This window comes from Cimex lectularius, unplaced genomic scaffold, assembly GCF_000648675.2.
Source record: "Cimex lectularius strain Harlan isolate CLEC.00 unplaced genomic scaffold, Clec_2.1 scaffold372, whole genome shotgun sequence".
NCBI classification, from domain to species: domain Eukaryota; kingdom Metazoa; phylum Arthropoda; class Insecta; order Hemiptera; family Cimicidae; genus Cimex; species Cimex lectularius.
Genome location: NW_019392954.1, coordinates 112582 through 138849, shown reverse-complemented (window position 1 = coordinate 138849; position 26268 = coordinate 112582). Strand labels below are relative to the sequence as shown.

The 26268-nt window shown below is 33.7% G+C and overlaps 1 protein-coding gene across 1 annotated transcript in view; it reads left to right on the top strand.

Moving 5' to 3' along the window:
• The window catches only part of LOC106663391 (head-specific guanylate cyclase), a 199626-nt gene that overhangs the window by 101533 nt on the left and 71825 nt on the right, over positions 1 to 26268 (top strand). The window contains exons 4-5 of the mRNA XM_024229455.1: positions 7643 to 7699; positions 24430 to 24605. Of these exons, the coding sequence (XP_024085223.1) occupies positions 7643 to 7699; positions 24430 to 24605 (233 nt within the window). The remainder of the gene's footprint in view (positions 1 to 7642; positions 7700 to 24429; positions 24606 to 26268) is intronic.

Sequence of the window (26268 nt, the reverse complement as noted above, 5' to 3'; positions counted from 1 at the left end):
CTTTTAAATTCAAATGAAACCTTTTTAATTTCAAATGAGTCGTTTTTAATTTCAAATTAATTTCCTTAAATTTGAAATTAACCCTTTTTAATTTCAAATTTATAACCCTTTTTTAGAGCATTAACATGAAATGTAAGCATGTAAGGTACCAATCCTGTGTTTTTGCCATTTTCGTAAACAAAAAATAATTAAACAATTATTCTTTCTTGAATTGTTAACTGAAGAGATCGCATGAAATATGAGCATGCAAAGTAAAATCCCTGTTTATTTTAGATTTTTTTAAATATTTGGAATGTATTTAAATATAAACCGCGACTTGAGTAAATTTGGGAGTACAGTAATAGTTGCATGCCTTGAGCAAAGTGAATTTAAATATGTACTACAAAGTCCATAAAATTAGAAACTATACTATTTACACATATGGTAGTAATTATTCGGCAAATTGCGAAGAGCGGGAAATGAAGAAATTCCTTATTTTAAATTTTCTTTTTCCTTTGTCTACAATTTAATGAACGTAAGTATTACACAAACTAATAAAATTATGGGAAGCTTAGAAATTTTAGAATTAGTTATAATTAGTCCAGCTATTACCTGTTGTGTTTTGTTTCGTGAATTTACGCAAGGTTAAGCGCATTCATTAGGGTATGCTTTATTTATGTAGCGAATCCGATTCGGCTTAGAACTTTTCACCAAATAGGATTAGTCTTGAACACTTTGTTCCGAACAATCGTAAGTCCTTAATCCTGAAAATGTCAGAAAGTGGATAATGCCCTCGCGCTAAAATTCAATCCTACTTTACGTCATAATATTCTCCGGTAAGCGAAAACTGTTGTCGAATGGAAAATCAAATCGACACAGCCCAAGCGGACCTATTGATCAGAATCTGTTGAACAAGTAAAGGCTGGAAAAACAGAAAGAATAGAATAAATAGGAATCGGTGAAGGAAAAAAAACCAGCGTCTTTGGATAATGGATAACATTCGGGAATCGAACGGCAAAAGTAAATCACAAAACAGTAATTTTTAGTTTCAAGACATTTTTATTATGTGTATATTTTTACATATTTTATGGCAGCATTAGGGGCATTTGTTTTCAACATTAGTACAAATGGACTATTTTGAAAACAAACCCTTGATCAAACTCAAAGATACAAACTTTTTTGTCGGTTTTCATGAGGAATTAAACACAGACCTGTCTTACAGGTTTTACCATATTTAACACGAGATTCATTATGCAAGAGCCAAATGGAAGATGACGGATCCACTAACATTGAAATGATGCGTATAAATGAATACAAAATTAGAATTAACGTCGGTAAAAAGGGTGAAGATGTTAAATCCTATTTGTTTGTTTTTTCCTGAGTGTACGGCTAAATTTAGCATTTCTGTCCTAGTGTTTAATTAATCGCGTGTTATGTACAACATCAAGAGGCAGTGTTTTTTAACAAGAGCAATTTAAACGGAGCAAACCATCCCATTGTGTTAATTTTTAAAAGGTCATGTTAAAAATTATTATAATAAATAAATATGCGATAAAATAGAAAAACAAACTCACGATTAGTTATACAGGTTCAATATGGGAAAAATGATAAAAACAATATTCAACAAAGGTGTTATGTACAATTTTCTCCGAAGCCAGATTGATCGAACCAATAAAAACAGCCATAATTCCAACTTATGCAAAAGACGTCACAAATCTTACTTGACAAAGGTGTCAAAGGGAAATCCTGAATAGCTCTGTTTTTTAAATACTTTCTTCCTGAGTCAGGAATCATCTAGCACAAGTTAATTTTACAAACTTCCTTACATAACGGTAATTAGCAGTATTTAACATCAAACGAACATTTTTAATTTTCCATTAACCATTTTTAACTTCAAATAAACCTTTTATAGTTTCAAATTAAAGCTTTTTAAATTCAAATTAAATTTTCAATTTCAAATTAACTATTTTTAAGTTCAAATTAATCTTTTTAATTTCAAATGAACCATCTATTGAAAGCATAAATGTGTTGTGTTTAGTGACCGCTAGTTCATGATTATTTGGAGATGGTGAGATGCGGTCTGATGTGGCGTAGGTTTTAGAAGAACATTTTCTTTATCGTGCCAACGTTTCGATCTTTATTGAGATCATCTTCAGGGCTTGGGATTTATAAAAATTGTTTAAATTATACAAATACATTTAGGATGTTAAAAAAGTGATAATAAATCTCTAGCATTGTATAAATTCACTTTTTTCACATCCTACATGTATTTGTATAATTAAAACAATGTTTATAAATCCCAGGTCCTGAAGATGATCTCAATAAAGATCGAAACGTGGCACGATGAAGAAAATGTTCTTCTGAAACCTACGACACACCAGACCGCATCTCACAATCTCCAAATAATCATTAAAGCATAAGAAAAAACTTTGGATGTGGTGTGAAACATAAGCTGGCAATGTAAAATTCCTGTTTATTTGTCATTTTTTGAACTTGAAAAATAATTGAGCTCGTATTAGTCCGTGACAATTATTTTACAATTTTAAAATTAAAACCTATGTATATTTAAATATAAAGACAACGGATTCTTCTTTTAATTGGAGAAAGTTTTAAACATTTAAAATTGATTAACATACAAAATACCACCGGGGGACCGCGGTAGCTGAGTGGTTAGCATGAGAGACTCTCACGCCGCGGTCGTGGGTTCGATTCCCACCGTCTCCTCTGGCCCTTTTTTCCCGATAACCCCCAATTTGAACAATATATATAAGAGATTCGTCATGCCTAATAGGCAAAGATCATAAGGCCAATTAAAAAAAATAAATAAATAAATAAATAATAAAATACCACATGAAAATTAATTACAATTAATAATGAACGTTATATAAAATAAATAATAAAAAGAAAGGTTTCTTTGTTTAACTTGAAATTTAACTAACAATTTATTACATGGTTTTGCTCAAAATAATGCATAAGGAACAAAAGAGGCGTTTGTGATACTGATTTGTGATACACGCTGTGTGACTGTACGTGGCGTGAACTTGACGTCGCATAGATGTGCACACCCTACCAAAACGTGACAAGGCGTCGGGTAGCATCGGGTAGCGCCGCATAGCGTTGCTTCGGATGTTTCCGGCTCTAAGAACCTGTCGGGAAATTTGTCATGGTCCTTCATATCGTCCAATGCCCAGAGTTTGGCAGCGTACAGATTCCAGAAGGAGCTATTATTGAATCAAAACGTTTAACTTTGTCGGCGTGGAATTGCACTTTCCAGCTATTGGAATTTCTTTAATTTTCCCTAGCACAAGAGTTCCTTTACAAAATGCATTATTTTTCGTAACATAAATTTTCTCAGACGACCAACGGGAACTCTAATATAGGTGAAAACGTTGATATCGAATTACGAAATACTAACGCTTTTGTTTTAGCTACGTTCACGGTAATATTATTTAAATCGGAATAAAATCAAATAAAACAATAACCAAATTTATATTATTTTTTATTAAACAAAACAAATTATTCGTGATTTCTGGTGGGTTTTTAATTAAATACGTGGGGCGAATTCTCAGAGCTGATTGTTTACCTCACCCGCGACACAATCCGAACTTCATAAATTGTAGTTTGCAGCGCCGTGAACTAAGCTAAACCGGTAAATAGTCTATAATTACTAACCTAATGAATTTTTATTGTTAACGAATAAAAGGATGCGTTTTATATAATCCATTCCGTCCTTAACCTTAACTTGAAGCCTAAGGTAGACTAACCTCTAGGTAGCCATAATCTATGAGAAGAAAATGGTAACGCAAAATAAATATATTTTTTATCTTGCCCACAAACATTTTCGTATTAGTATTATCAAAGCAATAATAATTATAATATGTCATGTTTAGTCGATAATAGACTGTTGGACAAAATTAACGCACCGCCCTTAAATATTAACGCATTAAAAATTATTTGTATTTTGAATACTAAAAATAGGTTTGGTTGTAAAAATAAGACATTTAAAAAATGTTTATTACCTAATTACAAACAAAAAGAAAAAACGGAAAATTCAAAAACTAATAATCATTTTAAAAACCCATTATATTTCGTGGTCCTATTGACCAAATAACTTCTTTCAATTAATATTAATCTTTATGTAAGGTATTGGTTGAAATGAAAAAAAAATGATCGTTGAAATGGAATTGGTTGAAAAATGGCAAAAAGGAGAGAAAATTCGAAAGGTAGGTTGAAGTGGGAAGTTGGTGTCCGAGTGGTTCGAAGTCACGATAGCTCAAGTGGTTAAAACAGCTGAAGGGTTCGAATCCCGCTCGTGATACTAGCTTTTTTATTTGTGAACTGACTGAAAGCGATCTTTAGGCGTAGCAGAATGGAAGGGCACAATGCTAATTTTTGTGCAAATGGGATTAATCAGTACAAACGTAAACAAAGGAAGTAAACAAAGCATTATTTACTGTTGATTTTGACTACGATAGCGCTGAATTACCTGTAACCTGTAACTAATGTAGAACGATAATAGATATCTAAATAATTTGAGTGGTGCGTTAAATTTGTCCATTAGTGTAATTGCAGGAAAAACAGATTATATATAGTTAATTAAATTATTAATTACAATTCATTAAGGTTTTTAGTTGAGATAAAAAAGTCAATGGCACGAGCGGGATTCGAACCCACGACCTTCTGCTAATACGCCGCTGCTCAACCTCTTGATCTATCGTGACTTCGATTCACTCGGACCATCAACTTCCCATCTCAACCCCGCCTTTTGAATTCTCCCTCCTTTTTGCCATTCCCCAAATGTCGTGTAATCGGATTGGATTCTCGACGACAAATGAAATGGCCACGGAGAGCTTTAGTGAAGTATACTTCATTTTAATTCATTAAATTCACTGGCCATTTCATTTGTCGCCGAGATTCCAATACGATTACACGACATTTGAAAAATGGCAAAAAAGAGGGAAAATTGAAAAGGTGGGGTTGAGATGGGAGGTCGGTGTCCGAGTGGATCGAGGTCACGATAGCTCAAGTGGTAGAGCAGCTGCGTATCTAGCCGAAGATCGTGGGTTCGAATCCCGCTCGTGACACTGACTTTTTTATTTCAACTAAGAACCTTAATTAATTGAAAGCTATTAATTCGTCAAGCGGACCACGAAAACTAGTGAATTTAATAAGTTTAAAATTAAGTATACTTCACTAAAACTCTCCGTAGCCATTTCATTTGTCGCCGAGAATCAAATACGATTACACGACATTTGAAAAATGGCAAAAAGGAGGGAAAATTCAAAAGGTGGGGTTGAGATAGGAAGTTGATGCCCGAGTGGATCGAGCCTCGAGGTCACGATAGCTCAAGTGGTAGAGCAGCGGCGTATCTAGCCGAAGATCGTGGGTTCGAATCCCGCTCGTGCCATTGACTTTTTTATCTCAACTAAAAACCTTAATTAACTGTAATATATTAATTGGTCAAGCGAACCACGAAATTAGTGAATTTAAGGAATTAAATTATTAATATGGAACGTTGTAAAACATATAAAATCCTTTAATTTTTCCATGGGAAGCACATTGAAATCATGGTAGAAAAAATGTTACAACAGAAAAAAAACAGTTTTCCTCGAATCAGTTACACCTTCTCCCTTTTATTTCTAAGGGTCTCTCATTTATTAATTTTGATGAAGACCGAAGGCAAAAGGAAGTTCCGCCTTTGTTTACTGTTGTATTTCTTTTTCTCGCGTTACTTTCAGCGAATCATTAAAATTGTTTTTATACAATTTTCCTTCAATGTATCCCTTATAAACCTTCCATTTTGAGTAATTCCCCGTAATTGTCGCTTTATCGATGTCGAATCGGGGAAAAGTAATGAGCTACATTTTCAAAGAGATTCGCCTCGGAAAATTCCTCTTCGGAAAATAAACATCTGAATCTCCAACAATACGGTGATTGCCAGTCAGAGATTAAATTTCTTAATTAAAACTAATTGCGATATTTAATCAATTTTACCGACAGCAAACAAAAGTATTTATAGAACTCTAATGACATTGTGGATTTGAATTTTGTAATGGCAAAAGACGTTATTGTGCAATATTTATTTATTGAAACGATGCTAAACAACGTGGCCAATGTTTATATTCTACAATTTCTTTAAATATCGTAAAACTAAAAGATCAATAAATGCTATAAAGTAATTTCAATAAGTAATTTTTGGTGAATGCTGATCAGTAATTGTTCAATAGTATATATTGATATATAATAAATTAAACAATACATTCCTGAACCTTATTCTCTCATAAAAATAAATGTTTTTAGTTTTGGTTTTTGTTTACTTAGCATGTTATTAAATCGATATTGATATATTAAGGGCAGAAAGGACCAATCTCAACTTTATGGGACAATCCCTCGTTACATTTGTGCACCTTTCTCGAAAATCATTTGATCAATCTGAATAAACTTTTATATATCAATTTACCACTTGGCGACGGTTTGACTGAATTAAATCTTTATAATAATGCTAGTTTCAATTTGCACTTAAAATTTTTTGTGATGATTAGGGTCTTGATATAAATAGTGGGAGGACGCTATTCGGTATAAAGGCTGAAGGGTTTGTCTCCAAAATACCTCCTTTTAAATTTTCATCTTTATTTCCTCATAGTATTTTTATTTTTTTCTAACTCTCATCATTTGTTAAGAAATTTATTCAAGAATATCTCAGAAAAGTGTATTCATTTTTAGTTCAAATAATTGTTGTTGTAGTTATTATTACTATACCTAAATTTTATATTCTTGCTGTATAATTTTTATCACACGTTACAACAATCCTCACAGTCTTTCTACAGATAAGTCTTCGTAGAATTTTTAAAGTACATATACTTTTTAATTGATAATATCATGTGTGTCAAATTACCCAAGCCAGAAAGAAAAGAAATTTTTAGAAAAGGCTTCGGAAATTCTAAGGTCGACGGTGAGAATCGAACACAATAACAAAAACATTCTAAGAGCGTGAATTTGTTCTACACTTTTGTATATATCATATAGAAAAAGCTGGAGAATTTTTGCGAGAAAATTTAAAAAAAAATAATATTTCAATTTTTTGGTCGTATCTGCATTTAAAACAGACTTTACACTAAACGTTTTTGCCTCGGATTTTGTAAAATGTATTTTTTTGATTAATGATTTAGTGTTTACCAAAACTGAATTTTTATGTGAAAGGGTCGTAAGTGCCAGGGGCGACAGCGAGAATCGAATCCACAACCAAAAACCTAAGAGAGTAAACTTGCACCACATCTTGTTTTCATTATTAGATAATGAAAAGCATGTATAATTTTTGCACGATTACTTTCAAAAATAAATATTTTAATTCTTTTAGTGTGTCTGCCCATAAAACAGTCTTTACATTATACTTTTTTTCGCAATTTTTTTTTAAATGTACTTTTTCTTAATGACATCGTGTTTGCTAAAATGCCAAGCAAAAAAGCAGAGAATTTTTCGGTGGATGGGAAAGGATATCACAGGGGCGACGGTGAGATCCGAACCCACGGCCGAAAAATTCTACGAGTTTAACAAGTTACACCGATAGAATCGTCAAAAATAAATAAATCACAACATACGTCACGTTAAATTAATGGCTCTTTCTCTGTCCAATTCGAATTCATTTACATGGATTTGTTAATAGTTTCAGATCGTAAGACGAATACTTTGTGTTGTTGTATTGGCGAAAAACAAAAAAAAGGTACGTGTCGCTTGCACGACTGTCAAAATCCATTGCATTCGAGTCAGATCCATGGTATTTCCAATAGGTTTTGAACATTGACTCTGTGAATGAAGAAGCATTATATGTTGTCTTTTTATATTTAATTTGATTCGATAAAGTGGGCATATTATCTAATACTTTGTATGTTTCAGGAATGGTGGATGTTTCAATATAAGCACGTCACTGTTGCATCCAATTTCGAGTATAAAAAAAATTCTAATGTAAAATTTAAATATACTCTGATCTGTCATTATTGTCGAGAAAAAAGCATGTTAAGTTAATACATTTTTGATAATGCATATCTTTTTATATCTATATCAAAATAAAGCATTTTTTATGTCTTTGTACATATGGCAAGGTTATCAATGGTCTGTTTTGATTTAAATATTATAAATAATTCTCTTATGACCACTCTGGATCAAGTGACCACTAGAATCAATTCGTAATTCTAATCACCACAATGGAAGGCCATATCAACTGAATTTGCTTTATTTCTTTGTGACCATATCTTGATCCAAAGTGTTCGTGAGTGAAAAATGGTCGATACTCCTAACATTGAAAATAATTTTCTGTTTGTTAAATGTTTCCTTTTTGAAGAGTAGCCCTTACACGTTAGTTCGAAAATGGTGCATGTTACATTATAATTGATATGTAAATTTGTTTTACATTTTGTGCATGAAAATTGTCTTGATGTTTAACAAATAATAAATTATTTATGGCAGAATATTTGTTGTATTGATGTTTATCTTTATATCGATTCAAGTAAGTATTTAAAATAATGATTTTATTAAGCGAACTTGAATTTTGGAGCTGCCTCAGAGTACAATTAAACTGGCCCAGTGTGCCATAATTGTACCTGGGGCCAGTCTGGAAAGGTAAATTGCTGCTAATTCTAGTTAATTTGCCAAAGTAATAAATTTCTCTCATAGAGAGTGTAAATTGTTTCTAAATTGGGGATCAGAAACAATAAAATCCAACCATTAGCAGCTTGGGAGTTCAAGACCGAAATTGACTCAAGGTGAGAATATGCCGACCTGGGGGATCGAGCGAGTTTAATCCTAATTTTCTATACCCCAATGGTAATAATCGACCCGATTAAAGGAAAAAAATTATAGAAACTTTTGAATATCAATAGTTAAAACAAATAAAATAATTGAGAATTACTCCGATCTTACCCTTATCCAAGGTGGTGTGTCTGACGGTGGGGCGATATTCAATTATTTCGTCACTTTAACCTGAAGCGTCTGCTATGCTACCTCGATAGTGTTGAATTATGGAATGATCATAGAGCAGAGGGGACAGTAATTATGGAAAGTAAGTCACAAGCCGGGTGCACTCCTACGACTTCATTTGCAAGAAAGCAATCCCAACTCTAGGACTGGAACAGCTTTGTTAAAAAGCTACTGCCTGCGTTATTTTTAACTATAAAATAAAAAAATATTCTACACGGTGAGAAAATGGATGTCACTTACTGTTAAAACGCTTGTACTTTTTATGACTTTAGTGAGAAATTTACTCAAATTTGCGCTTATTTGCTTAACCCTGGAGGATAACCGTATGCTATACAAATAAATCCACGCCTTTCAAACTCTATCCAATGAATGTTGAATGAAATACATCCTTTCACCTGGGATCGGGTCACCCACTAGAATACACAACACGGGTTGCCTCGCATGTCGGTGATTTACCAGAGCGGCTAGGTCACGTTTCAAACACAAACCTGCCACAGTTCCAATGAGCAATTTATTGCTACGATCCCCAATTGACACATCATCTTTAAACAATCCCAAAAGAGGGGTGGTCATTTTTCCATCCACTTGAAACAGCCACATTTACCGTAGGAAGATTTATTGAGAAATAAATCTCTTTCACCCATTATTTTTTAAAGATAAACCAGAAAGACATTACAACCTATGATAATATGAATCATGGTCCGAAAATTGGGGAGAAGATCGTCCGTCCTTATCCCTAAAACGACAAACTCGTAAAATATCACATTATTTTCCTTCTTGAATTGTCAGTCTTGTAATTAAACCCCCGCAACTCCATCATAAATTCATTTAAAGCCATAAAATCATAAAACCATTATGTATGGTTATTAAGGTATCCTCTCATAAAATACGTCAGAAGTAGGTGAAGAGGTGGCAGCGTCGGTGGAAGGGGTCGGCAGAGAAGCTCTCGCGCATCAAGAGCACTCTCGATAGGTGGACCTCGGTGGATCTGAATCGTACCAAATGGGTCATCCTCACACGATTAAGGTTAGGCCATATGAGCCCATTTGTCCGGCATGTAGAGAAAGGTTGCTCGATATGTCCCACCTAAGGGTGCACCTCTTGGGCTCTATGTAAAGAGCGTGTACGATTCCCACCCGATACGCAAACCGTGCATGGCACCATGTATCTGGGTTACCTGTTCCGATTTTTGGAGGAAACAGGGTTCTTTTATTGTATATAGTGCTAAAATTGTTGTGTACCCTAGTGTGTGTGGATAATGAATGTATTTATTAGCGTGAATGTGTAGTGTGAGAGGGTTGAAGGCGGATATTGAGTACTCCATCCACCCTCACGTTACTTATATAATATGTGTAGAGGGTGGTTGAGGAAAAACTTATGAAGTACTCCACGACTCTAATTGAATGAATGGTATGCAAATAGGTGATTCTCGAGGGTTGCAGGTAATTTATTATAAATTACAAAAGCTGGAAATGCTTTGGACTGGGAGAAGTGATAGGCTTAATTATGTACATATATTATAATTAAATGAGGACCTATTTTACTACCCAGACTATGAAATACTGTTGCCATATAGTAGGGTAAAATATTATTTAACAAGAAACAAAGTACATTCATGTGCAGATTTGAGCTTGCATAAATCCAGTCCAATACGCCAGCAGAAACTTCAGTAGAATTTTACTTAAATGAATTTGGACAAAACATCCCTTTTTGACAGGGTTGAATGTGAAGGGTTGAATATTGATATTTGACCGGTGACGCAGTCAAATCTAGTTTTCAATGTGCCCTTACTTGGCATTCATGGTAGGTTCCTATTTCAAAAAAACCCAGGAGGTGTCCTGTCATAGAAATATTTTCTCCTTGGTGATAAATGCGGAAATTCAAATACGAGGAAATAGCACGTACGAGAAAGTTTTATTACTCAAAAACTATTTCGTTAGATTCTATGTTGTTTTTCTCCCTGCATAACACCGACTTTGTAAAAACGAACATTCTTAGACTTTACAACGTCCTTAGACAGTGCTTAAAGGAAAAATAAAGTTTAAAATTTAAATTATTTATAATTAAATTAGGACCTATTTTACTACCCAGACTATGACAATACTGTTGCCATGTACTAGGTTAAAATATTATTTAACAAGAAACAAAGTTCACATAGAGAAATTTTAGTAAAATCAAAACATGTATTTTCCCTCAATTTTTTTCTCCAAATTTGTTACCAAATCGTAGAAATACTGACCACTTTAAATGACTCATCAGATTTTGAGAAGACTTTAAATTCCATTAGAAACCGTCAAAATGCATATGATGGCTGTTGCCATATATGCAGTAGATCAAAATATTATTTAACAAGAAACAAAATTCGCAAAGACAAATTTAAATAGCATCAATAAACGTATTTTCCCACAATTTTTTTTCTCCAAATTTCTTACCAAATCGTAGAAATACTGACCACTTTAAATGACTCATCAGATTTTGAGAAGATTTTAAAATCCATTAGAAACCGTCAAAATGCATATGATGGCTGTTGCCATATATGTAGTAGATTAAAATATTATTTAACAAGAAACAAAATTCGCAAAGACAAATTTTAGTAACATCAAAAACGCATTTTCCCACAATTTTTTTCTCCAAATTTGTTACCAAATCGTAGAAATACTGACTACTTTAAATGACTCATCAGATTTTGAGAAGACTTTAAGTTCCATTAGAAACCGTCAAAAAGCATATGACGGCTGTTGCCATATAGTAGATTAAAATATTATTTAACAAGAAACAAAATTCGCAAAGACAAATTTTTATAACATCAAAAAGTATTTTCCCACAATTTTTTTCTCCAAATTTGTTACCAAATCGTAGAAATACTGACCACTTTAAATGACTCATCAGATTTTGAGAAGACTTTAAAATCCATTAGAAACCGTCAGAATACATATATGGCTTAAACCTGGCATCTGTAAATAATTTGGAACTGCAGTTATAAAATGAAACGTATGAGGTTTTTTTCATGAATTCATCTTCCATTTATCACATATTTACGGGAAAATAAAAATACGACAAAAACATGATAGTCTGGTTAGTATTCTCACAACCCTCTCTCGATACTGCACGTGGTAATTGGTGATATACCCATCCATTCACGCTAATAAATTACACTCGCACACAAGACATCGTTTGCACTACTCCAGAGTACTGGCAATTCCTCCAGATAGTTGGGAAGTCTTTCCGTTCACGTTAATAAACTACTTTCACACTACTTTAGAGTTTTTGATATTCTTCGAGGAGATTGAGGATAAACCTCTCCATTCGCGCTAATAAATTACATTCACATACTAGACTTCATTCACAATAAATTCGGGCTAAGGCCTCCATTCAAGTAAATAAATAAAATTCTTCGGTGACAAAAATTTTTTATTTACTTTTACACTAATATGACCGAAAAGTATTGAATTTTATAAAAAGTTAATTAATAAAAATAGCGTATATAAGCTACTTGTTAAAAAAAAATTATACTGATTAACTTACATTTTCTGTTTAGCGATTGCCCTTTCCATAGTAAATACTTAAACGAACGAAAACCTATTAGAAACTAAAAAGTTGTTATAAATTAGGAAGCATATTTTAATTGATACAATTACTCGTTTAGAAAGAAAATAATTTAAAAGTTAGAGAAAACAAAATAATAATTCAGAGTTTAATGATTTTATAGAGCAGTGTCCTTAATGCGAAACATATCCTTTATTAAAAAAGTAACTTACATTAACTTTTAATGCGGTTTTATATTCTTTAATCCAATTAAGTACTCTACTAAGCGAGACCTCTATAACTTCCTGGCGGGCACGCTTTTCTTTTCTTTTTGTCACATTTTTCCAGTTTTCCCGCACAATTTGGAAGTGGTTTTAAACTTCGCCCAATTAAGGTACTTTCACCCTCGGTCCTAGGAGTAAAATGGACAACCTGGGATGGTTTCGGAATAGTCTGGGCACGATTTCTCGACTTTGCAAAGTTTTAAATAATTTTTTGGCATTCGTTTTATCTCTTTGAAACACGGAAAAAATATAGACCAGACAAGTTTCCTTTCTAAATAGTGAATAACATTTACCACATATGTGATTTAAAAAATTGAAAAGCCAATAAATTTTATTCATTCTCCTTCTTCTACTTCTGCTCGTACCTTGATTATTCGTACTTTGGCCTCCGTTTATAATTATTAAAAAGTAAAAGAAAATCCAAAAGTCTCCAGGCTACAAATTTACCATCAACTATCGTATACTTTTCTTATATTGCACAAAATTTTAAATTTTTGTAAGTCTTGAACACCTACGAACTTATTGTTTAACTTTTTTTGAAATAAACTTCTTATATAAGGACACTTGATTCGCCACCTTCTAATATAAAAGGTTTAACATTCAACCACTTTGCAACATTTTTTATCAATGAAATTCCATGGGATGTAGCGGGATCCGAACCCGGAACCTATAGGTTGGGAGAGTCGGGCGTCCTAACCGTTCCCTCATCTCGGTCCTCTAAGTTCTTTTTGCCACGCTAGCGGTTCTGGGTTCGAATTACCACCAAAATCGTACTGAAAAATATGTTGTCCGATCCTTAATCCAACGACAGGCCAAAGGTCAGAAATGAAAAAAGGGTGAGGACGACGGGATTTGATCAAAGTTTCGCTTCGTCGGACGCCATTCATCGAACGCAGTCCGCTCCAAAATTATTTGAAACACTTCTAAAGCTCGTCATTTTATGGGACTAATTTGAGCTAAGTATCAATAAAGACAGGTTTCTTTAAAATGGGTGATCCGACGTTCGTAGTCTTTTTCCTTGTGACACGGCTTTCAATTTTTCTGGTTAAAGATATACGATGATATGTTGCACGTTACGAACATGGGAAGAGGATTAGTTTCCTTTACCTTGGATTACGTACTAAATCATTCTTTTCTACCACCTTTCTGTTAAAAAGTGGATTTTCTTAGATTATCCAATTTTTTCAATGTTTTATATTAGATCCAGTAGATCTCGTCTCCGATTGACCAAATAACTTCTTTCAATTAATTAATCTTTATGTGAGGTATTGGTTGAAATAAAAAAAGCCAGTGTCACGAGCGGTATTCGAACCCACGACCTTCGACTGAATACTGCGCTGCTCTACCACTTGAGCTATCGTGACTTCGATCCACTCGGACACCAACTTCCCGTCTTAACTCTCTTGAAAAATGGCAAAAAGGAGGAAAAATTAGAAAGGTAGGTTGAAATAGGAAGTTGGTGTTCGAGTGGATCGAAGTCACGACAGCTCAAGTGGTAGAGCAGCGGCGTATTTAGCCGAAGGTCGTGGGTTCGAATACCGCTCGTGACACTGGCTTTTTTTATTTCAACCAATACCTTACATAAAGATTAATTAATTAGCCTAATAAATGAAGATATCGTTGCTAAGTAAATAAAAGCATGTAAAAGACATAATCAGGCTAAGATTCATTATACACCATTATTCTCCCCATCATCATGATGGAATCATAAACGTGTCGAATTTACTTGAATATTCAGTATTAATTGATCTATTGATTAAGAGCAATCAGCTTTACGCCCTAGCCAATTATTCAAATTAATACAGGCTTGATATTGGCGATAATTAACAAGGTGGTAGAGTGAACCAGTTGGTGATCAGTGATCTGTAACATAGAAAATAAATTAACACCCCGTTTTTATTAATGTCTCCATTTCAGTTTTTTTAAATTTTCTGTTAAATAATTTTGTAAAAAAACGGGAACAATACCTCACAGTACAATCTTCTCCCCTTTAGTTTAAAATGGAAATAAATGTCACGTTCTTACATGATTTACCAAAATTGAATTTCAAAATTATGATGTTTTAAATTTCAGTATAACCCTGCCAAATTGACCGTTTTTGTAATCAAATTAACCCTTTATAACTTCAAATAGATATTTTTCTATTTAAATTAACTCCTTTTTCCTTCTAAAAAAATGTTCATTACTTTCATATTTAAGTTTTTTAACTTGAAATTACTTTGTTATGGAATAAATCCTTTATAACTTCAAATTAACATTTTTTCAGTTCAAATTAACATTTTTTAACTTAAAATTAACATTTTTCATTTCAAATTAACTTCAAGTTAACCTTTTTTTATTTCAAATTAACCTTTATTAACTTCAAATTGACCCTTTTAAACCAAATTAACCATTTACAACTTCAAATTTTTTTTGTTTCAACTTAATCTTCTAAACTTCTAATTAACATTTTTAAATTTCAAATTGACGCTTTTTTAATTTTAAATTAACCTTTTTTATTTCAAATTAACCTTTCTTAACTTCAAATTGACCCTTTTAAACCAAATTAACCTTTTACAGCTTTATATTAACATTTTTTTTGTTTCAACTTAATCGTCTAAACTTTTATTAACGTTTTTAAATTTCAAATTGAAGCTTTTTTAACTTCAAGTTAACCTATTTTAATTTTAAATTAACCTTTTGACTTTAAAATGATATTTTTAACTTCAAATTAATTAACACTATAACTTCGAATTATCTATTTTAACTTTAAATTGACCCTTTTTCACTTAAAATTAATCGATTTTTATACAAAAACCTTTTATAAAAGGTAATTAACATTTTTTAATTTGAAAGTAACCTTTTTTCAGCAATTTTTGATGTTTTCTATCAAATTAACCTTTACAACTTCAAATTAACATTCGGTAATTTCTGATTAACCATTTTCAGTTTTCAATTTACCCTTGCTTTAATACAAAAAAGTTAACTGAACAATCTTTAACAGCGAAACATTAATTTTCAATTAAATTTAAAAATAAATATTATTATTTTTATTACTATTACTTAGGAATTTTGAAAAAAATATGATTATTGCGTTCTTTTATAAAATTCTATATGAGCGTTAATTACATTCAATATTAAAAATTGTACCAAAATTATTATTAAAATAAGCATTATTCCTTTATGAAATGGTTAAAAAATTTCTTAACAAAAACTAGGATATATTTTTCTTTAATTCAGCCGTTTTTGGGAAAAACTCTTAGTAGCATAAATTTTTATTTTTTGTCCAGTTTTACATGAGCCAAAAAGTTTTGATGTAACTCTCCTGGATAATGGCATAGTATATGTGTTTAATTATTTCAAGTCGGAAGATTTGTAGACAAATGTACATTTTAAAAAATTTTTTTTTTACATGATATTTAATTTTTTTTAATGCTTTAAATAACGAGTTAATTGTAAATTAAAAAATATCATCTTTAAATGTAAATAGGTCAAATTGAAATTGAAAAGGTTATTTTGACGAAAAACAGCTATAGCTAAAAAAGAAAATATAATCAAGAATAAAATTGTCATTCAAGGTGCCAGGGAAAAGGAAATTCTTAATTAATTTTTTCAGGTCACTTAAAGATACTTCGAAAAATAAATTTAAATGTTGACTTAGGTCTGTTGGTTAAAAAAAATAGCTTTCGATATAATTCAGTTATATGTGTTTGTTGTACCGTTTCCGAAAAACTGGGAGAGATTCATCCCCGAAGGGCAATAAGTGACGGGTGAGTAACTATTCCCACAAAGCGCATTCAACTTAATATCGTATCTGAGCTTTACGGTCAACATCCACTCTTTGGCTCCGAGCAGGGTTGAAACAAAATCTCTGACAAAAGGAAAAAATCCCGGATAAAAAGTAATGCACGGTACCAGATTGTAATACGTTCCATGATATATTTTAAAACATGCAAATACCAAAGAGCATCCAATTTGTAATTAAGAAGATGTAATAGATATTGATAAAATTACATCAAAAATGAAAATTTCTGATCTCTGTTGGAAAAATTGCTGAAATGCGGAACAATTTTAAATTTGTTGGTTAAGGAGAAAATTAAGACTGTCCTGAAACAGAATTTCGAACCATAATAAAATCCATGTAGAATAAGTGGAGTCATCTAAAAACGGAAGCTCTCTAAAGCTTTAATCCCTCTCCAACAATTAAGCCAAAGTCCCTTGTTACACGTTCGCAGCATAACAAAGACCTCTTATAACAAGGTTCTGAGTTAACATGGGGTAGGTCATGTGTCTCTTAAAAAATTAAACGGCGTGGGGAAAGAATAACTAGATAATAATATAATAATAATTTCCTGCCGGATATGAGTCAAAGAGAAAGTTACCTCTACAGACTCTATAAAGGACACAGAAGTACAGACTTTCTTGTAAAATTAATACATACAAAAATTAAAATTCGTCAAGTAAAAGTGGAGTTTGAACAATTTTATATTGTTTAGTCACACCTTAAGTCCTTCCGACTCCAGCATTGGAAAGTATTGTTCTTTCCCGAAAGAGAGGAGAGTTGACCCGGAGAAATGGGGATGCAAGTAAGAGAATTATGTCATATAAATCAGGATTGGTTTTTGTACAAGAAAACGTTAACTTAAAAGTTTAAAAAAGTGGAAATAGGGAAAAACAGAGGAGGTGTGGAACGAAACAGTCGATTTATCCTGTGAACAGTGTGTGTTTTTCTAATAATTTTCTTTTATACGTTTATATGTGTGCCTGTAACCACAACCTAGCTGTAAATTTAATTAAACCATGCGCTGTAAGTGATCACAAGTCTAAGTTCTAAACCACATTTATTAATTAGTAGTTATGTTTTCCCATCATCACCCAAAGCCTGTAGAAAGTCAAGATCCCAAGATAGGATTGAAATAAGTCCCAGTTTTAAAGATACTTAAAATTTGAATATATTACAATTTTGATTGATTTTAAAGAAAAACGTTTTGCGTGTGCTATTATTTTTTTTCTCTTTTTTTAACGAGGGTTCGCAACAGCTGAGTTTATATAAACCCTCAGGGTGCCGGTGTTTTTGAAAAAAAGCTTGGTTGGATTCGAACCCGGTACCATTACCTTACAGCGATGAACGCCGTGTCAACGCCTAAACCGTTGCGGCAACCGACACCCTTTGCCATCATTGTTGAAAAGCGCATTTGTTCCTTTTTGAGGCTTTTGGTCTTTTAACAAGCCTGACGTCGGTAAAATCCTTAGCTTCCTGACCTCATTAGATTCGTTGCGTCACGTATGTGATCCATCACCTTATCCATCTTCTGCCTAAATGACATATCCTCCATAACCATGAAACCCACCCCTTCTGCACGGCTCAATTGACTAAAACCATTTCAAGATATCCTTAATTATTCTCTAAACGTAAATACTCTAATGAAAACTGCCAACATAGATGATGTACTGCTACATTTGACAAACATTATTCTGCGTTTAATCCTCATTACGTTCTAAAATACGCTATTCACGATCGAAACAAGTTCTACCAAGTTACATCCGTTCCTTCCTAAAAGCTAAGCCAGAAAAAGCTGAAACTAATCCCGCTACCCTTCTGATAGGTGAAATTTCAACCATTTAACTAGTCTCCTACGTATCCAACTATCCATCTATCGCTGCAGCATAGTGAATTCCACGAATAACTCTGGTTCCTGGGTCAGTAATGGGTCATGGGTCAAGAGCGACCAGCACAAATCTAACCTGTTCGCGACCAATTTTGAACACTCCTCGTTTGGATATAAACAATATACAACTTGTACAGCAAGTAAGACAAAAATCCTAAGATCCCACTTTTTCTTAGTCCACTATTCAACTTTTCAAGACGTCTGAAGAAAATTGCATATACGATTGCTCAAGTAAAAAAAAATCCTCCGAACACGAGAATATTATAAGAATAACTCCAGAATACTCTAAACCTCCCATAGATGGCCATAGATTCAATTCTTCGAACCTACCCATATCCTCTACTATGGAAATCTTCCATAATCTCCGTCCTAAACCCCACAATCCTCCTAGTCACATAACCTCTTACAAACCTATATATCAGCCTTCTCCCAGTAATGTCCAAATCCTTGAAAGACTTCTTTAAATACCCATCATAGATTTATGGTTATTTCTATTATATTCTAGATTAAAGCTCTTAAATTCGATTTTTTATAGCAAATAAAAAATATAGATTTTTTAAGTTGGATTCGCCGGAACCAATTTTTTCCGGAGTTTGTTGTTCCACTTAAAAACCCTTAACACTTCTAAATTTTATTCAAATTCAAACCCGTTACAAGCGCTTCAAAGGTAAATTTCTCTAGTTTAAAGTTATGTCAACTAGGTTTACATTCTATGCTATATTTTACATCACTCACTATAAATGAAAAAAATAAGGATGAAAACAAAAACCTTTAACACGATTTAATTTATTTGTCAAAGATCAGGTTTCTGCATTTCTTGTGTTTTATTTCAAATTATTATATATCAGAAAATTTGTGATTTTACGTAGGTTAAGAAAATAATATGCAGGATTGTGTTGAATGAGATTTGATATGTAAAAAGTTTCAAAACACAAGACGAAAAAATCTTTTTGGAAACCTCTTAAATACGATTTTTTATAGCAAACAAAAAATAAAGATTTTTGATTGTTTCACTTAAAAATCCATAACTTCACTCGATTTTATCCAAATTCAACATTATTAAAATTACGTGAAAGTTCAAACTCTCTACTTCCAGGCTTTGCCAACAACGTGTGTATTGTACGTTATTATACAATCATAAAATAAGTAACATGTCATAAAAATTGAATACAAATTACCTATAAAATCTCAGACCGCTTTTTCAGTCTTCGGACGTGGCTCAGAACGTCTGGTTGTACTTGTTTATCATTTCGCAAACGAGCACGTTCTAGACATCCGTTGCCATGACTCAAAATTTCAGTATCTCTGCATTATCTTGGTCGCTCAGGACAACGGCGGATCCTTGAAATTTCCAACTAAAATGTCTCATTATAATGTCATTTATTACTGTAATCTTAAAGCAAGATAATTAATATATCCCTGTGAATACATGGAAAAAAACATGGGACCTAGTTGAAACCATAATTACAAGAAATAATCTTCTAAAATGAAAAGCTTCATTTTTAGGGTAGCTTCCCCTATCTGAAGAAGACACATGTCAGTCAGATGGGCTTCTTCAATAACAGCGTTATAAATGAACTGGTGTTGGGTAAACTTGGATAATTATTCACCAGTGGTGTCTCGATCTAAAGGAAGGGGGCCCTACAGAATATTGTATATATTATTTACAGTGGACTGTTATTGCAAAACTGAGAAACAGACATATGAAAACTTATAAAATTTGAATTGATCATAACTAAAAGTGAATTTATGCTAATTCTTTTCATAATCTTCCTGTCTCACATGGTGTAGAAGGGTTTGCTAACAAGCAGAGATCTCGGAAGTACGATCACCTAAATTAATGAAAAGCTATTTTAGTGAGAATACGTCAAAAAAATATTAAAGATGAGACAGTTCGTTCCAATGGCCCTAGGAGCTGAAGAAAAATATATATGATTGCTAATAACTGATAACCTCACATCTGCTCACTCGTGTAAAGATTTGAGCTTATGCACCGGCAATTCCAGCTTTCGTAATTTGGAATAAACTGCCTGCAAGCATCGATAATCACCGTGTTGGCAGTCCGGGGTCACCTCGGTCTTCTACGTCCAGCCGGCGAGGTTCGACCTTATTAGTCCGAATGTTAGTCCTCATTCAGTGCCTAAAACCAAACCCATTCACTTATAAATGCATACATTCTTACCTTTCACTCAGTTAGGTTGGTGGAGTACTCGATGTTCCGCCATCACTCTCTTAACCTATTATAAACTTACCAAATTGAGAGTCGATGGGAAACTCGATATTTTACCATGGGTCTTCTCACACTACACGTTCACGGCAATACATACATCCATACTCAAAACCCGATTGGGACAAAAAAAAAAACGAACAGTTTTTATACAATTAAACAACCTTGTTTCCTCCAAAAATCGGAACTCGGACCTAGATACACGCTGGCGTGCTCAAGGACAATTCTATATCGGGTGGCATTCCTACAAGCTCTCTATATAGAGCCAAGTGGTATCACACTTCAAGTAGGTGGAATATATCGACCAACCTTTCTCTACAAAAAATATATTAAATAATTTATACTTTTCTTCCCTACATAAAGGTACATCAATATCTGACCGACCGACGAACGAAATTTATTTTTAACAAAAATAAAGTTGGAAATGCCCCGAATACAAATTTTTGGCAAAATAAAAAAAGTGTTTTTCCTAAAATGTTTCACCGTCTAATGCCTTCAATTGGAGTTCAAATGGAGTTAACTGCTCTAGACTGACCTACAGGAAACTTTCCAAGAACTTTAGAACACTTTAAACGTAATGGGGTTTTTTTTAACTTCAACCTTGACATCAAAAGCAAAGGGTTGCTTAACTCAAATTGTACACGTAATGCAAGAACGTAAATAAATTAGAAGCTTGAAAAAAATAAATAAAACGTCAAGTGGTTTTTTGTTGATTTCATCCTTATTTACCTCACTAAGGTACAATGTAAGGCATAAAATCTAAATATTGTTGACATAAGCTAAAAGTGGAGAAATGAAGAAATAAAGGTTATCAACGGGCTAAATAAAGTTGGAATAAGATAAAAACCAATGGACCTATGTATTTTGCCGTGGAATGGTAGGCATCGGAGAAAAAACAATTTGCCCAGCTAATCTAGCCCCAAAACGTATACGTTTTGCTTAATAAAAATCCGTATTTAAAAGCTTTCAATGATGGTGAAAACAAACCTGAATTTCTAAAAAAATATTTTGATCTATTTTACTGGAAATGTATTTTGGGTTTTGTAACGTTTCTCGTAGGCATCTTATCTCATTTAGAAAATCGTTGTTAACACAATTATTTTTTTAACACATTTTTAAAATGGCCACGGAGAGCTTTAGTGATGATATACTTCGTTTTCCTTATCAAATCCATTGTATTTCGTGGTCCGATTGACCAAATAACATCTTTCAATTAATTAATCTTTATGCAAGGTATTGGTTGAAATGAAAAAATGATGGTGGAAATGAAATTGATTGAAAAATGGCAAAAAGGAGGGAAATTTCGAAAGGTAGGTTGAGATTAGAAGTGGTGTCCGAGTCACGATAGCATAATAGCATTTTACATCATTTTAAATTTTAATTGTAGTTAATTTTCATATGGGTTTTCAAATGCAAATTGTTTTATATGTAAAAAAATATATACTACTTAAAAGTATAGTTGAAAAATGGCAAAAAAGAGGGAAAATTCGAACGGTTGTAGGTTGTGATGGAGAGTTGGTGTTCGAGAGGATCGAAGTCACGATAGCTCAAGTGGTAGAGCAGAAGCGTATTTAGCCGAAGGTCGTGGGTTCGAATCCCGTTCGTGACACTAACTTTTTCATTTCAACCAATACCTTACATAAAGATATATTTCAAGGTTGTTACATATCGGTAAATTTTGCGTAAAATATCAAAATAACGAGAGAGGTCGTATTAAATGTGATAAGAAATTTTCAAAAACAAAAAAAGCTTCTTTTTTTTTAAATAAAGGCTGCGACCCTATTGGTCATTAAGCCTTGAGACTATACAAGTCAATGGTGCAGCCCGGCTCCATCAGAGCGAAGCCCCCGCAAACCCCGACTCAGAGGCAGTTCCAAGGTTGGAAGAACGGAACCCTAAGGATCTCTCGCAACTGATGGTTTTAATCTTAGTATTGTGCGCAGGGCTTTATCGAGGAGGAGTCGGTGTCTAGTCACCATCGACACCTCCTCCAAGCTCATTGGAGATTCCTTGATCTCAGAGTCCGGGAAGGCACTCCTCAATCCAGCCCAACACTGTAGAACACCGAGGCCCAGTACAGCGTTGCCAGAAGTCAGCCGAGCCATACTGCCGACACGAGCAAAGGAAACAAGAGTTGAGGGAATGCGATATTAAATTTTATGTCTGTTAAGAAGTTAAAAATTTTATTTATTGATGTTGAGTGTTGCTTAATATGGATTGGAGGTCTTGGGAGATTTGGTGGAGGGTTCTTGCAGAGGTGTATAAAGGACAATCTATTAGGATGTGGGATATTGTGATTGTTTTTTTTAAAGAGTGGACATATTGGTTTAGGGGTTCTTTCAAGGAGGAAACTATGGATGATTCGGGAGTGGCCAATTTGAAGCCGGGTTAGGAAGGTTTCTTCTTTTCGGGAAAGTCTGGAAAGAGTATTTCCATTTCTTCTCATCTTTTTTATTGCGAGGACCTTGTTTCTTGTTCAGCACTCCATTCATATCCAAGACGAGCCGCCTAAAGTGACAGCAGATCTCACTGAAGGGAACCCCTCCGTGAGCAGTACCATCCAAGACTGCTTCTCTCGCCAATCGGTCCGCCTTCCCATTTTCTGTTATTCCAGCGTGGCCTGGAATCCATTTGACTAACACTTCTACAACAACGTCTTTGAAAGAATATTATAGATGTCTGGGATTAGGGAAAATGTTTATGTTTTTTAGTGTGGTGAGTGCTGAAAGAGAGTCAGAACAGATAATTAGGGTGGTACGGGACACATAAATGATACTTAGCTGACATAGTTTAAAACATGAGAAATCCATATTTTAAACGAGGCTAATTAAGTTGGGATTGGGTAAAATCAAGAGGACCTATGCCTTTTTAAGTGGAACAGCGGACATCGGAAACCAATAAAATTTCCCCTGGGTAAGCAAGCCCAAAAACTTATATTTTTCGTTCGCTATAAAAATTTGTGTTTAGGAGCTTTAAAAGGATGCTTAAAACGAATTTGTATTTTTTAATATATATTTTGGCCTACTTATATATTACACAGGGCGGGCGACCAGGACCCGAGGGGTTAAAAGCCTGAGTAGGCCCGTACCCCATCCCTAGAAGGTCCGGGACCTGGTCGGCTCACGAGTCCTGTATAAACCTATTGGACCTATTCACAAACCCCAGGATTGTGGACCATTTTATCCTGGGGAGTGTTTTGGTTATGTCCTCTCCTNTTTTTAATGTGGCCTTTCCAATCAAGTTTCCTATCTAGCGTTATCCCTAGGAACTTGATTGTATCCTTTAATTTTAATTCAATGCCCTGACATTTTGGGTTTTTAAAATTACCTATTGATCTTCTCCTGCTGAACATTATCAGTTCCAGTTTAGCAGGATTTATCAAAAGACCTTTGTCGCTACACCATCCGGTTAGCAACCCCTACTTAACTTACTTGGCCTACTTAACTGAAAGCGTATTTTGCTTTTTGTAACTTTTTATGTATCCTGTCTTATTTACATTATGGTAAGTGAGACGGGGAATACAGATATATATTTGTGTGAGCGTATTCGTAAGGAAGGAAAAGCCCCCAGGACCCCATGTAGTATGGAGGGCTAAATTACCGCCGGGTCACACACCAGGTGGTAATGTAGGACGGGGTCTCCCCTCAAGATTGCCTTTCCACCTGGCCACCCTTCGATGTCCGACTCTTCCGCTAATATTTTTTTTCCATAAGCCAAAGTTCATATTTTTATCGGTTAAATTTATATATTTTGGAGTTTGAAGTTTTGATATAGATTTTTCTTTACATTTCAGTCGATCCTGACCAGTTCATCATCGAGCTCGGCGAAGAGGTGGCTATTCACTGCATCGCTGGGAAAGTCCTACGCGCTCTTAAATCCCTGGGAGCTGATTTCGGATCGTTTTTAACCACTTTGGACGGCGTACTTGAAGTACTGAAGGATGAAGGGGATCTCGCCTTCCACTCTCAGGTGAACAAGGCCTTAGCCTTTAATTTCAATTATTATTATTATTATTAATTAGTATTTATCGCACTTACAAAGGAATTCAACATAATGAAACATTCTCCCGAAAAGGTGAATCGCAAACCAAACGTTCCACGTGTCTTTTGTTCAAATATAAAGCCACGCGTCTAAACTTCAACATCAAAAGCCAGTCGGGTAACATGTAACATAAGATAACATGAATAGCCTGCCTTGAAATTGAACTAGCAATTTAAAATTGAGGTAATACAGAGGTTTTCCTACAATCCTTCTAGATAACTTTCGGGGAATCAATCCTCAGATTAAAATTGAATTAGAGTATAAATTAAACTTTTTCCAGGTAAATAATTAATGGAATCAATTAGGGTCGATTTTTATTAGATTCATCAAAGCAAATGTCATCTGATTATAATTTTAATTGAAATTATTTTTGTGATGCTAGTTCGAACAATATTAGAATAGAATTTATTGCAGTAAACTGAAAAATTTTGATATTACACAATTAAAATATTCGCATAAAAACTTCTATATGTTAATGCCCCGAAATGTCGATTGAGGCATCTTTTATGAGGTTATGAAATTCTTATGAACTTTGTACAGCAACTTCCTCGTTGTTTTTTCCTTCTGCCTGGACGGGAAGAAATTCGTATTCGTTCTTTCTTGGCTGTTGCTCTTAAAGCGGGGAATTCGCCCGATTGAATATTGAATTGCTTCCTTAATTGCGTAATTCTCACAGGTAAAAATGGATGCCACTCCTGGAAGACATAATTTCAGATTCTTATTTAAGCCGGGAACATACTTGCCCGAAGCAACGCTATGCTACCCGATGCTACCCGACGACTTGCCACGTTTTGGTAGGGTGTGCACATCTGTTCGACGTCAGATCACAAATCAGTATCACAATCGCAACGCATCTTTTGTTCTTAATGCATTATTTTGAGCAAAACCGTGTAATAAATTGTCAGTTAAATTTTATGATCACAACCATGTAATCAATTGTTAGTTCAATTTAATTATTTTAAATAAACAATGTGTTTTGATAAATTTCTGCCTAACCATCATAATTAAATAATTTTTATAAAAACGCATGAATTTTTTATCTCGTTTAATTTGGTTTATATTAAAATAAGAATGTTGTAATTAATATAACGACAAAATTACATATACATAGTTTGAAATAAACTACAAAAAATATGAGTGTCCTGTGTCGAGTAGCGTCAGACTCGACGAAAATGGTGTAGTTGTATGAGCAAAACCATGTTGTAATTAAAGTAAAAGTGTAAGTTATAGGTATAAAGTGTAAGTTAATTTTAAGTTAAATTCATTCTATCAGTAAATGGTAATTCGGTGTTTTGATCAATTTTCTGTCAAATCATTCAAATTATTATTTTTTAAATAAAAACTAATTAATTTTTGATCTCGGTTAATTTGGTTCATATTAAAATAAGTTTGTCGTAATTAATATAACGACAATTATATGCAGTTTGAATAAAAATATGAGTGTCCGGTTCTTTGTCTTCGACTGTACTCGATGCTACCCGACGAAAATCTGGACGGTGGGGATAGCAGAGCGTAGAGTAGGGTAGCGTTGCATAGCATCGGGCAGATGTGCATGGGGGTAATTCAACCTTATGGAAAATTTGACTTTGGA